Source organism: Astatotilapia calliptera, chromosome 3, assembly GCF_900246225.1.
Source record: "Astatotilapia calliptera chromosome 3, fAstCal1.2, whole genome shotgun sequence".
In the NCBI taxonomy this organism is placed as follows: domain Eukaryota; kingdom Metazoa; phylum Chordata; class Actinopteri; order Cichliformes; family Cichlidae; genus Astatotilapia; species Astatotilapia calliptera.
This window is the reverse complement of record NC_039304.1, coordinates 27,361,485-27,375,423: the sequence shown is the minus strand read 5'-3', so window position 1 is coordinate 27,375,423 and position 13,939 is coordinate 27,361,485. Positions and strand designations below refer to the sequence as shown.

Sequence of the window (13,939 nt, the reverse complement as noted above, 5' to 3'; positions counted from 1 at the left end):
ACAGAGATTTGATATTTTAAACTAAAATTCTCACACCTTACTAACTCGTGGCCACAACTTCATTATCTAATACTCACACACTATTAACTCGTAGACGTGCAATCACATTAGAAGCCCTCACCGGAGGGCTTCTAAATCTGAAAAAAAGGTGCAACATAAACAAAGTGTGATTGATTTGATACCCACCCTACCCACAGTGAATCGAGACAAGGGAACAGATGGAAGGCTTATGCCCTACTAGAAAATGCAAAATTGATTATCATTTATTATAGCAGCCCATTGTAGAGAAAAATGATTGCGGGTGGAGAAAAAAAATCCAGAGGGGAAAAAAAAATGATGATTACGGAGAAACCACAAGAAGGAGATGTAGCCCTTGGAGCCAAAGTGGAGTGCGTACATTATAATTAGGGATGGATTAACAAACGGGCGTGCTGAGCACAGACCCGGGGAGTCCTAGAGACCCCTGAGTTGCAGCCGTGTTTGTAGTTTCTGGTATAAAAACTGCTCTTTAGGAGGTCAGAGAGCTCCATCATGGCAAAAGAATGATGCTGAGCAAAATATAAACCTCACAGGAAGCAACTGTCTGCTGTGTGGATGCCACTGCATGTTTATTTTAGTGTTTTTTCCTTATAAGCAGTTTACTACTATGAAACAGAACCCAGGTCATCACCTCTGTAACCTGAAACCAGTTTCTTGCCTTTATTGAACTAAGTCAAATGATCAGCTTTGTCAGAATTCCTCGGTTCCTTGCAGTGAAAAATTATGGGCAGGCTTCTGTACTATTTGACAGCGGCATTTTCAATTTTATCAACTTTGGAGAGCATTATCTTGACCAAAAACACCGTCTCAATGTGGACAGAAGGCCAAAACGGAGAGAAAAAGATGCCTTTTCAAACAAAAATGTATTAGCGTGGACATGGCCGAAGATGCATTTAGAAACCGTGGGAAGGAAGAACTCCATTTTAACAGGAAGAGATAATGCAGCATTCTTTGTAATTGCCTTCTTAGTCTCACCTGTTAACCATACTTGTTCCCAACCTGTGCAGGTCTGGTCTAATCAGCTAACGTACCTCAAACAACACCTGCATTGCTGTATTCAGGGTTTGGAGTAAAGTGACCACTAACCACGTGATGTTAACTTGTCCGCCACTTTGGACGTGTGACAATTATGGTGGCATTGCAGGAAGTAGTGAATAAGGACCGAGCCACACAGACCTAGACACTAGCACCCTTTGAATCAGGTTGGCAGCGGCGCAAAGGCATAAATTTTACTTTGAAGGTGAAGTTTCTCCATTTTCCAGGTTGCGTCACAGTTTTATTGGCATGGCAAACTACGGGCAACCAAAGAAATCGGTAAGAGGTTTTCGGTGCAGCACTTTCTTTGCATACGATTTCATCCAGTCAGAGCCTTATATGGCACTTTTCTACTCGAACACTCAAAGAGCTTTGTACATTCAAACAAGCAGTTTGCTCAAAGCTTAATCGCTTTCTGTATAACAGTCACAATCCAATGAACACATCAGAGAACCACTTGGGGTTCAATATCTTGCCCAAGGATACTTTGGCATGCAGGGATTGAACCTCGAACGGTTCGATTAATAGATGAACTGCTCTACCTCTGAGTTCGACCCACCCCAAATATAGTAATGTGCACATGTCAGTGGGAAACCTCAAAGGGACCACTGCCTGTTAGTGAATAAATATCTATTTGGATTGGGATTTTTTTCCCTCGTGGTTCTTTTCAGGACCCAAGAATTTAACAGCCAGCATAAAGCTCAACTCTGATTGGATGCGTCAGTCGCTACAGAGGTCCTGGGACATGGCGGCTCCACTCCTGCCCGAACCTTCTTCCTCACAAAGCACCAGAGACCACCACACAACAATCATCATCATCTTCTTTTCTTCTTCTTTGAGTTGCTCCGTTCAAGCGTCATCACAGCAGCTCGTCTTCATTTCATGCATGACCTTAAAACAACTGAAATAACCATCATCGCTTCTAAAGTAATGATCTGCACTTTTTGCATTTTGCAACTTTTTATGTTCTTGTAAGAGTTTGTATTCATTTAAGAAAAAATCTGCATTTTATAATAAAAATTTACAAAAATCATGCATTTAAAATGCTTTCAGTGCTGCGAGGTACCTCGTCTTGTCTATCTGGTCTCATCATCTACTTTGGAGGAAGCTATTTGCTCGTGCACACGCCTCAGTTACTGAAGCGTAAAGGTCAAGTCACCTAAGAGCTGTTATGCATCACACCCCGCCTGAAGCCGAGGCACGCCATCGATCCCAGGCATGGTAATCACACTGAAAACCATGCCACCTGACACGCCGTAGCCCATTTACACATCGCACATGAAGCGCGAGCACCTCGGGGTGCTCTGCTGTCCGTCTTTGTCTCTGACAGGGCGGTCCCCTCCCTGCTGCCCCGTAATGGATTTACTCCCATCTCTCCGAGCACGTTGGCCTTGGGGCAAAGCATTGGCTCGGCCCCTGATTGACAGCTGCTGATAGCGGGTTGAGAGCTTGTTGCCAGGGGCTACAGGGGGACACCCTGCATCCACACATGCAGTTGCCATGGAAATAGGGAGTTCAGGCCTTCTGCCTGCAGATGGCAACGCTGCACTCCGAGTCAGGAGGGAGATGAGACCGGGGTACGAGGGCGGCACGGCGAATCGGCGGCTGTCTCTCAAAGAGAGAGCGTGGGTTTGATTTTGCGGTTTGCACAGTTCACCCCGGCTTCACCTCAGAACCCCCCCAGGTGCTGCTTTCAATTACACGCACATCAGGTGGAGAATCTGCACATTTGCACTCTTCCTAGGCATGGGTGAAAATGTCTGCTGCCGGTCTCTGCGCTGCTGCACATCAATCCTTCATTTTTTCCCCTCTTCTGTACATTATCTGATCTTTTTTTATCGCTCAACACTGCAACTGCTGCAAGAGCATAAAAAACAAACCATCTATTAAAAATCACAAAAAGCCGATCCTGTGCTGTTTCTCAGCTGTTAGGCCACACGAGACAGGCCGTTTTTCCCCGGCTCCCTTCTGCTGTCTGACACAGGCCATGTGAACCTGTGAACTGAACCATATTTGGAAGGGGTGTGTGCACGCAGCTCTAACCACTTCCATTTACAGTGGCTTCATATCTGATTTCCTCCTCAGCATGCACATTTTTCCCACCCAGATGAGCAAAGTCAGGCTGACAGCTACTCGTACGTGGAACACAGTTTCAGCTTCTGTTTCACATTCAATTCCTCTGGCTGTCTCTGTGTGGACAGGAGTCATCAACAGCTTGGAGGGTTTCTTTCTCTTTCTCTCATACACACACATCTGTAATGGGCAGGAGAGGAGAAGGGAAGCAAGTTGAGGTGAAACCCACCACTGTTCCCATGTAGTCACCCTCTGCTGCTGCTGCTGCTGCTGGGGTCAGTTTGCAGTATTTCCCACCTGAGTGACAAATACTGCAAAGCACTACTGGTTCTGTGAAGCTCAAAAGAAACAGAGCCCCTCTGCATGTCTCACATCTCCCGTCCTTATGCACTCTCCTCAGCCCGGGATTATTGCATTGTGACAGGCTGCTTACATGCAAGCAGCTGTAATGAGCGTGAACCACTTGAAACTTAGAGGAAACAGCAGCATTGCATCTGATTGCATCCTCCGAGCTGCTCCGTGAGAAACGCAGTCAGCTGCCTCCGGATATTTGATTTATTCAGCTCTCAGATCCGGTGCGTTACCCACCGGGCGGTGCGCTGTGCAGCAAGCGCGGTTCCCACTGATCTTTCAGTACACCGTGTTCCATATAGTGTGGAGTCAAACAAGGACACGGCGTCTGAGGAATCACTTAATACCACCTTAAATTTGGATTAAATTTGCATAATAGTGTTTTAACAGAGAAACGCCGGGACAGTTTATTGTTGCTGTGCAGCAGAAAAGCCTCCAAAGTGCAGAAACACGTCACGCTTCGTGTTTTTCTCGCACACATTCCGCTACAATTTAAAGCGTGATACCTTAAAGGCTTCACACACTCCTTTGGTTCCTGGCCAATAGGTTTCGGAGGCGTTCAGGAACTGTGGGGAATATAGCAACTCTTCAGCGAGCCTTCATTGATGAGCAAGACAAAAAAAAAGTCACTAAACTCCTTTTTTATGGAGGCTTGCATTCGCCGAACAAAACAAACAAACAAAGAAACTAGAGTTGTTATCGCAGAATCTCAAGTTCCATTTATTTTTCGACTTATTAGTTACAAATCATTTTCTTTCAGTTTTAACTTAATCAGTCGACATTTCAAGTCGTTTCCTCTTTCTTTTAGTTATTTTTTTAATTCACAGTTATATTCTCAATAATAACTCTAAATTTTAATTTATTTTAAAGGGTTTTTTCCCCTCAGTAGGTTCAGCTTGTAAATCAATATTTTTTGAACTACCTGAATCAACATTTTGAGATAATAACCTGATTTTCTAAATTAATTATGGATATTAATAGACTTAGTCACAGTAGGCTTGGTTTGGCTTTGAGTAATTTTAATGTCAATGTACAGAATGACCACAGACTGTATATAAAAGATGGAACTAGCCACTGTAATATCAGTTACTGGTTTCTGGACAATATCAGTTTATTTATTTATTTATTCATTTTTTATCTTGGACTCAGGAGTAACCAGAGGTTTGGACAAAAGCTAGTGGTGCTAAGCTATCAACTCATTTTAGCAAGCCCGGTTACCAAGTTAAATCCACTAACTGTCCACCTCAATGACTGATTCTTCAGATGTGTTTTATGTATATGTATCACATGGACATTTAGCTTGTAGCTGATGAAGGTGGTTGATGGTCTGTATTGCACAGTATTAGACACATATTCAGATTAGATCCATGATGCGTCATGGAGGGACGCATCATGGATCTAGTAACTCCAGTTAGCTGAGGTCTACTTTACAGAATGAGTATCCTTGGGCAAGATACTAACCCCATGTTTGCCTACTGGTGGTGGTCAGAGGGCCCGGTGGCGCCTGTGTCCGGCAGCCTCGCCTCTGGCAGCATGGCAGTAATCGTACTTAGTATTTCAAATGACATTAAAGTAACATAAAACAGTTCCCGTTGCAGCAATGTTAAAAAAATAATTTTGTGAATTTGTTACATTTATGAAGTGATTGAGGTTACATTTCATAAAGTCTCACTGTGACATTATTTTTTCTATAACGTTTTTAAAAAAAAGTGCTTGTGTGGTTAATTTGTGAACACAGAGCAATGCTGTCACAACGCTGAGTGTTGCAAACATATCAGTTTATGACCAAATACAACAGTTGCATTATGTAATGTGCTTCTAGGCTTCTAGTGTTTTCTAGAGCTGCCTATTTTTGGGACACCTTTCCCCTAAATAAATGAGGTATTTAAGACAAAAAAACTCCTTTATTTATAACCACCCATCTGTTATCAAGGGGGAAACTATCCAGGGAAATATGTCTGTGAAGGTTCTCAGTCATCCAGGTCATCGTAGTCAAAGGAGCTTGCAAAGAAAAGTGTCTGGCTCAGGGGATTAGAGGATCATCAGGGGGTCCTTTTGTCCCTCTGTGGGGGGATACTCCCACTAGGTTTATATCTGGGACTCTCCACCATTTGACCTCAGAACTGAAGAAGCTTCTCGGATGAGAGGTGAAACGTCTTCAAGTAACTTAAAGAAGTCCAGACGCTTTTCTTTGCAAGCTCCTTTGACTATCCAGGGAAACTGTTTACTGCACTATCATTCTTCATGTAAACATGCGTTTTAACTTGAACACTTTAAATGAGATCTGTGCGAAGAACCTGGACGTCACGAGCCACCGCTCGAGAACGAGGTGGGATTGTAGGTATGCGGATTCCCAGCCAAAGGAGGGGATGCGTGAACTCAGCACAGTTGTGAGATCAGCTGATTTTTTACGCTGCCATTTTGTCCAGCACAGGAGCGAGCATTCAGTCAGTGAGTGCGCAAAGAGAAACCACTGGCGAGACTTTCCATACGGCGGCACCGGACCGAACTGTCGGTAAGAAAAATAAAAAAATAAAAAAAGAACAACGGGAGCCAGTAATGTGGTGACGGCAGACGGAGGGAAGCACCAAACTGAGCCCGAGGACCGTGAAGGGAAACAGGCGAGCTAAGGGAGCTGTCAGGGAGGTTTTTTTTGTTTCTTTTTTTTTTTTAACTCAGCGGCTCCGCCGGCTCGGCTCCCCGGTCACAGACCACAGGAACCCGCTTTCTCTCTACCCGCCCGCCTGGCTGGTTGGCTTTAGCTAACCCTGCTAGCATCTCGGCTAACCCCCACCGCCGCTCCTCGCGTCTCCTCTCACCGTGGGAAACTGCAACTGTCCCGGCTGTCAGTGTCACACCGTCCTCCTGTAAACTTCAAACAATGCGCTGCTCCTGTCTGAGAGACTTTTTACGCCCAAGGGACGATTTAACGCACGCTTCGCCAAGCGACCAGTGATAGCTGAGCTGCGGTCCAAGCTAACAAGTTGACGTGGAAGAGGAACTCTATTTTTTTTTAAACTGTTTTCCAAGCTGTGATTTCACCAGGATTACTTTCCCCCTCTGCCCTGCCCGAGTTGGACTCGACTTTTTGGTGACTCCGGGTTACAAAGCAGCCAGTTAGCTATGTTTATTTGTGGCCAGAAAGTAATTTCAAGTGTTTGCGGATTCCACAGTGGGACTCTCTCTTGGTTCGAGTACTGCAACGGAAACATTAGCTAACACAGACTGGCTCGTGTTGTGTTTACTGCATAAATAGATAGACGGAACAAACAGTTGCCAAACATTTTTTTGTTTCATTTTTAAATTCAGATTGTAGTTAAACAGATTGTTCTTGTACCTGTCGTGAGCAGACATTGCTGCACAGGTTGTGTGGAAGACAGTGTGTGTCTGAGGGTGTGTGATCCCTGCTCTCTGTTACCTCCACTTGACAGTGAAGTCACGTTGAGTTGATCCATTGATCGGATCGTTATTGTACTATTTTCGCTGATTGAAGGGGGGGAAAGAAAAAAGTCGGTGCGATGTCGGGCCAATCTATCACGGATCGGATCACAGCAGCTCAGCACAGCATGACCGGGTCGGCTATCAGCAAGGCTGTGTGCAAAGCCACCACGCATGAAGTGAGCGGACCGAAGAAGAAGCACCTTGACTGTGAGTAGACCCCCCTCCACACATCATTCCCCTCCCCTTGTATCTGTCCTCTTCTTCACTGTAACCTGGCTGTGGTTGGACAGTCCAGTCCAATCAGCTAGATTAGACAGCAAATGGTTTTCTGTCACATATGTGTATGGCTGTAATGGCTGGTGATCCTATTAAAGATCCAGAACGTTTCAAGTCAAAATCCCAGGCTTGGCAGAGGTTGAAACCCTCATTTTTTTTTCTACTCTTGGCTCTCTATGACATCACTGAGAGATACTATCCCTAATATGGGCTTCTCTGGAATGAGCACCTCCTGCCCCACCCTCCACCAATCGGAAGCCCTACAAGCTGCATTTGCTGCAATGGGCACTTGATGCTGGCTTCATAGACCCCCATGTTAAAATATCCAACTTTACAGTAAAAATAAATAGTGTTGTGGTTTACATATTTGCCAGGGACCATGGAGAGTTTTCACGCTCTTAAAGGCCACTAGTTACATCACACAGTGACAGTGAGATTAATAGACAACCAAGTGCACTTATGCTTGCCATATAGCTCTTCTATAGAGCAAAACTTTCAAGGTTACAAAAATGGAGAGGTGCACAACTGGCTAAAACGATGCCAAAACGTGGCTTGTGCCAGCAGATGTGATGCCACTTATGCCATGTGCCGCTGGTCGCAAGGGCGAGCATAGTGGACCCCTTAAGTCGTACCCCTCAAAGGTGTATGCTCAGCCTCACTGCCACAAAATAAAATCACTGAAGTGGGTTGTTTGAACCCATTTGTGCTGTTGGTGCCTTTATAATTATGATGGCAGTAACCAAAACGCCAACATTGAGGCTTGAAACTTGCAAGTTGAACACCACTGGGTGACTTCAAAGTGGCTACATTGGTCTTTTTTACTGACTGTGGATCAAACCTTCTGTTTGTGAGAAGCAGCCAATCAGAGGAAAGTTGGCGTTTAAAGGGAGAGGAAGTAGAACAGCTTATTTCAGCATTTATTTTGAATGGTCGGTCATGCAAAGCTGTGCTATATTCATGTGATTTGCAAAGCACAGAACTGTGTGCATATGTTTCCTGGTGACTGCAGCAAAGAAGCGACTGAGGTGTAACTTTCATTGGGTTCATGTCCTCAGGAATGGAGAGGAGGCATCACAGCCAGCAGGTGAAGCAGTCTCTAGATGTCCCTGCTGTTTTTTGAAATGTGTCATTCCTGATTTGTTCAGTCAGTCTCTCAGGCATTCAAACTACAGTTCGGAGAACATCTGAACATCAAGCCAGCTCACTGTTTTAGATGATGTGTCACTCTGGAAGGTGTTGAAAAGTTTACTCTCGACTTTTTGGCCATCCTTTTTTATAAAATTCACCCACGCCGGTGACTTCTGAGACAATATGCTGCTTAGTTTGAAGTCGACTCTGACTGGAACCTTAAATAGATTAGACCTGGCACTCTCTGTTAGGTTAGGCGAGTACAAAGCTGTGAAGAAAAAAAAAAAATTCACAGCTTCTCTCGTCTTCCTGTCGCCAAAAATAATAGATCAGTCCTGAAAGATTGGACAAGTAGGCTCTCGTCTACAGTTCTGTGTAAAATGAGTTCTTAAAACTCAGAGATGCTAAGTTTTACTATCAAAGATGGGGATACACTCATACATCAGATAACTGTTAAATGATATCAGCTCATCATCAAGCACAGTTTACTGATGTCAGTGGCTGATAGCTTTCTTTGTCGCATAAATTGTGGGCATAACTCTAGGAATGGGTGGAAAATCGATTCAGCACAGTGTCTCAATATTGAATTGATAGAGAGACACCAAATATCAATATTTTATTCAATAAATCCAAATAAATAAACTAAAATACTCTGGGAATACTACTCTACTAACAAGACGACCCATCTCACTTCCCTCCTGAAATAGGTTCAGCTAAGGCATCAAACACATTTTGCTTGGCAGAATATATGAATACCAACTTGACCCCATTCAATCGTAGACTGATATCGGTCTGTTTCTCTACTAGTTAAATGTTCTGTGTGGAACATTGCTGGAAGAATTTCAAACACACCATGTACTTTCGTGAAGAATAGCTTTTGTTTCCAGAGAGGGTAACAAATAAGAAAACAAATAAAAATAAGGTCCATGTTGATGTTGGCCAAGATTTTCACAGTTGGTGTGTCCCGAACCCAAAATGCCAAACAAACCATAGAATTGTCACATTTCAGGACCTTAGACCTGGATGTTTGAGTTTTATTGCTTGAAAATGGGTGAAATCTATCAAATAGGAATTAAAAAAAAAAAAAAAGTTAACTGTTTCCCTATGATAGCAAGAATTCCTTAGCTATCTTAACTATAATCACTTCCCGTCTGTTCTGGAGAACCACCAAATGCCTTTTTAATGAAAAGCTTTGATAGTTTGTTTATTTGTTTAATCATGTTAGAATATTTCAGCCTTCTTGAGCTCCCTAAACAGCATTTAAGAGCTTAAAACCATAGATCTGTCAGGGTCGGGGCAAGGTCAGTTTGAAATGAGGTGGTGTTTGAGTTAGGCACTACACCCAACATTGGTTATAGATAGACACTTAAAACAAGAAGTTAGGGTTAGGTCAAGCTGTTGGGTTAGCTTTAAATGCCATTGTTGGTTAGGGTTGGACACCACACCCAATGTGTTGAAGGTCAGGTTAAACTGTTGGGTCACATGTAATTGAGTTTCGTAAGCTAGGTTTGGATACAAAACCCAAGGTGGTTGGACTTAGGTTCAGAGTCGGCAGCTGACCATTTAAACTGGAGAGTAATTGGCTTAAGCCTCTTTGCTGTTCTAACCAAAAACAACTATATACACCTAATATACTAAGAGAGAAACGTAGCCACCCAAAATGATAAAAGCCCCAACCAGTCAGGGCAGATGATTGCCCGTCCTTAAGCCTACTTCTGGTGTAAGGTTCTTCCTATTAAAAGGGAGTTTTACCTTCCCGTGGTCACCAAAATGTTGGGGTTTACTCTGTTTTATTTGAGTGTCTTTGTGATTTGGTGTTATGTAAATACAACTTTTATCTGTTAGATTGTAGAGAAAAAGCAGTAGAAAAAACACATTTTCTCTGTAGGTGCAAAGGTGGATCAATGAACCCATTACACCCTGACATAGCTTGGTGCGAGTGCACAATCCTCAGTACATTTCCATTTGTTTTGCAGTTTCTCACCTCAGACATTTATAATTATGATAATCTGATGTGCACCTCCCTAGAAATGTAACTACTGGTCTGCTCTATGCAGCTCACCACTATTGTGAGTGGGCTGTTCAGCACAGTCGATTCCTCATGTGCATTTCTGCTTTTTTTTTTGTAGTTTTTAAATGTATCAGGGAGAGAATAACAATCAATACAAAGGTAATAATCATAGCATCAGTATGATGCGCAAATGTCGTTAAATTCTCGGAGGGAGATTGCTGAAACTGTTTGGAGGGAAGTGGGGGAATGTACAAGGAAGTGGAAAAACTAGAGGGACGTAATGTAGGGAATGTCGTACGTTAGACAAAGATTGCTCACAGGAATCCAATTCAGGGCTTGGACATCATAGGGTTAAATTGAGATGCCATTTGGCTTTTCTGCTTGTCAAAGTTTAAACAGTAACCGTCTAAATGGTTAGTGTTAACATTTTTGTCAGCTGACTAATCATGCCAGCACCTGTTCTTATTTGTGAAGCTCTAATCAGCCAATACATTACTTCAATCAAAGGCTTCTGGTGTTTTGGGGTCTGGCGCCGATACGCAGCTCTTGTAGCCAGTTCCTTTAGTACGGACTTCAAGAAGAGTCGTAGACAGAGCTAACACAGCAAGTGATAGAAGTCCCGAGGTCCCAGAAGGATGCATTGTGGTTATCTTGTTTTCAAGGAGAGCATAAATCACTCAAATGCCTCACAGATCATGGGAGAAACATGACATTTCTTGATATGGCAGCTTTGATGGCCTTTATTTGTTGGGAAATCCCCTCAGACACTTTCAGGTGCAGCAGCGCAGAGCACATTGTACTCCCATCGCCTTTTAGATTAGTAATTGATTCCTGATTGTCACCTTATGTCCTATCTTGGTCATAAAGAGTGAATGACCATATTTCATTGTCAGTGGCATCCCTCAAATTAAACCTGAGTCATGTTGAAGGTGGCTGTGATGCAAATGTGCCATCATAAAAGAGCAAAAAAATGAATAAATGGAATAAAAATAAAACTGAGTCACACGTGTGCATATGTGCAGCGCCGTCTTAGACATTGCTGAGACTAAATGTGCTGAAGATCTGTTTCTGGGAACTGCCTTTGTCGGCTGTGGGATGCACATATTTGATTGATGTTTCAGCTCAGCTGCCTCGCATCCGTCAACTCCGCCTCCTCCTCGCTCACAAGACTCAGCTGCTGACGTTAGAGGAAAAAGACATGCATTGTCTCTGTTCCTTTGTGAACCTGGCCGGACTTTAATAGCCAATATGCCACGTCAAGCTTAATCATTATAGATATTGATTTCTTTGTGAGAGCAACAACCTCGGTGCCGTTGGGGGAAGGGGCAATCAGTGAGCAGTGCATTGCATGGTATTTGTCCTTCTGATGATTTTAACACGAAGATAACATGCAGTGTTGTCAGGCTGTTAACTTCATTGTGTTGCTGGTATGAAGGAAGGGCAGCCAGCAGGCAGGAATAAAAGGCAGGCTATCTGTTTGTCATTCAGTCTGGCAGGTAGTCAATTTGTGAGTCGGTTAGCAAGAATGTGAGGCTGGCAGGGAGTGTATTCGATCACTACTCAGTCAACTAGTCAGCCAGCTTATTCAACTATCCAGTAAAGCAGTAAATACTGGATTGTCTGCCTGTAGGTGAGCCCCATTCATGCTGTTATGCTTTCCCTTGTTATACTGTTACAGCAAGGGAGGCTCAGATCAAACATAGATTTAAATACAGAGGTCAGCTTATATGAAGGTAATCACTGTGAGCCAACAACCTGTGTTAAATGCTTGATTTCAGACCCTCTGTATGGCTCTGTATGGTGACCAAGAAGGCAGGCCTGTTTATAGAAAAGAATGACTGTGTTTGCCTGAGTAGTTAATGAGGGTGGTCTCTGCCTATGCATCTACCCTTGGAAAAACCTGGAAACTATTCTAATGGTTGTCAAACCGCGTCTTGGTGGTCTATGTTGTTCGTATGTGCTGAGGTGTCAAAGGTCATCATTAATGGTGTTGGGGGAAAGGGAAGATGGCTTTTTTAAAAGGCAAACTAAAACAGCCTTATTATAACACAAATAAGGATTATTCTGAACTATCAGTCATGCAAAGCTACTCTAGTAGAGTCCAAGAGGTGAGCTGGTGTGCCTGGAGCCTCTCTCATCTGTCATAGGCTCAGAGGTTGGGGCATACATTGGAAAGTCTGGAGGCAGACGGAAGATTTATGGATAGATTGATGGATGTTTATAACTTACTAAGTCTTTATAATACAGTAATATAGACGCACTATTTTTGGTTCCCGCTGTACTGGGAAATGTCAGCAGCAGCGATAGATAATACGTCGGCTGTGTTGAGCAGTGCTTCGCTGTCAGCTGAAGGCCTGGTGGCAGGAGACTGAAGTAACGTGTCTAAAACAGACAGAAACAGAAACACTGTTCGAAACTTTACATTATTTTTAGTTCTGAACAGATTCTCCCCACACTGCCAACAAAATGTGTCGGTAATGGGACTCTTGGGTACGCTGAATTGAAATATCGCCAAACAAACCTCCTAAACAGTGTAATTTGCGAGGAGAACACCCGACAAGTCTTACATTGCATGATTATGTATTGGTTTAGGAGTGTAACTATTATCCGGACATTTGGATTCACGCTGAAATCAAACAAGCTTGAAATGAAATTTGTGTCATAATTTCAACTGGAAGTTTTAATCTGCTTTTGTTATCCGTGGTGGTTACACAAATAACCCAGGCTCTGTGATGCTTAGCCAGGCCTCACTGATGCAGTCTGTGTTTATTACTGGGGCTTTAGTTTATGGTTGCACTCCAGTGCCATAGCCGTTTGGGTACTAAAGTTTCATGCAGGTCTTTAAAGCTAATGAGAATCTGTAGTGAAGTTTACTTGTCTAAAGACTGCTGGCTCATTCTGTGGAAAAAAAATAAAATAATAAGATGCCTGTTTTTAATCTCTCGTATCTACCTTAATACATGACCTATCTGCATGATATCTTAGAAATGAAAGATACATTTCAGCTTTGTTTAAGCTTACTGCAACCATCAGATCAGCCACCCCTAGATGATGGAACTGGAATCAAATCTCGTTTTGATAGGCTGCCTACTCAACATGGTGATATTATTCTTGAATGGTTACCCCAAAAAAGCATCTTCTCAGTTTTGTTTCTTTTGTCCTTTTTTTTTTTTTTTCTTAAGTAAACAGATGCGTCACTCTCACCTGTACTCAGGAGGTTTTAAGGGCTCAAATATGATGGAAAAGCTAAAGACCAAGATTTAACCCAACCTTATCTAATTTGAGGAAGTGGTAAATGGACTGCTTCCTATATCAAAATATCTGTGGTATCGGAGGTCAGATTTTCTAAAAATAAAACGATAGCTTGAAAAGGATGTCACCAATGATTTGATAGTTAAATCTAGTGAAAGTCTCGGATAAGTTCAAATATCCGTGCTCTTGACCTCAAGGTCAGTGTCAAAGGTCATGTTTCCTGAATATCTTGTAAATGCAATAACTGAAGAAGTTGCCTAAGATTTTTAAATTGATGTCATAGGAGACTATACTATGAGACTGAGGGGTAGCATTGGTAGAAACCAATACTTA

The 13,939-nt window shown here is 42.9% G+C and overlaps 1 protein-coding gene across 6 annotated transcripts in view; it reads left to right on the top strand.

The window, feature by feature from the left end:
- The first annotated feature begins 5,849 nt into the window (after nt 1-5,849).
- The window catches only part of LOC113019101 (phosphatidylinositol-binding clathrin assembly protein), a 112,010-nt gene continuing 103,920 nt past the window's right edge, over nt 5,850-13,939 (top strand). For 3 of the 6 annotated variants that reach the window (XM_026162625.1, XM_026162629.1, XM_026162626.1), the window contains exon 1: nt 5,851-7,146. In XM_026162625.1, coding sequence (XP_026018410.1) covers nt 7,017-7,146 — 130 coding nt within the window. In that variant the 5' untranslated portion in view covers nt 5,851-7,016. Of the gene's footprint in view, nt 7,147-13,939 lie in introns of all 6 variants that reach the window. The other 3 variants (XM_026162627.1, XM_026162624.1, XM_026162630.1) reach the window with 2 other exon arrangements.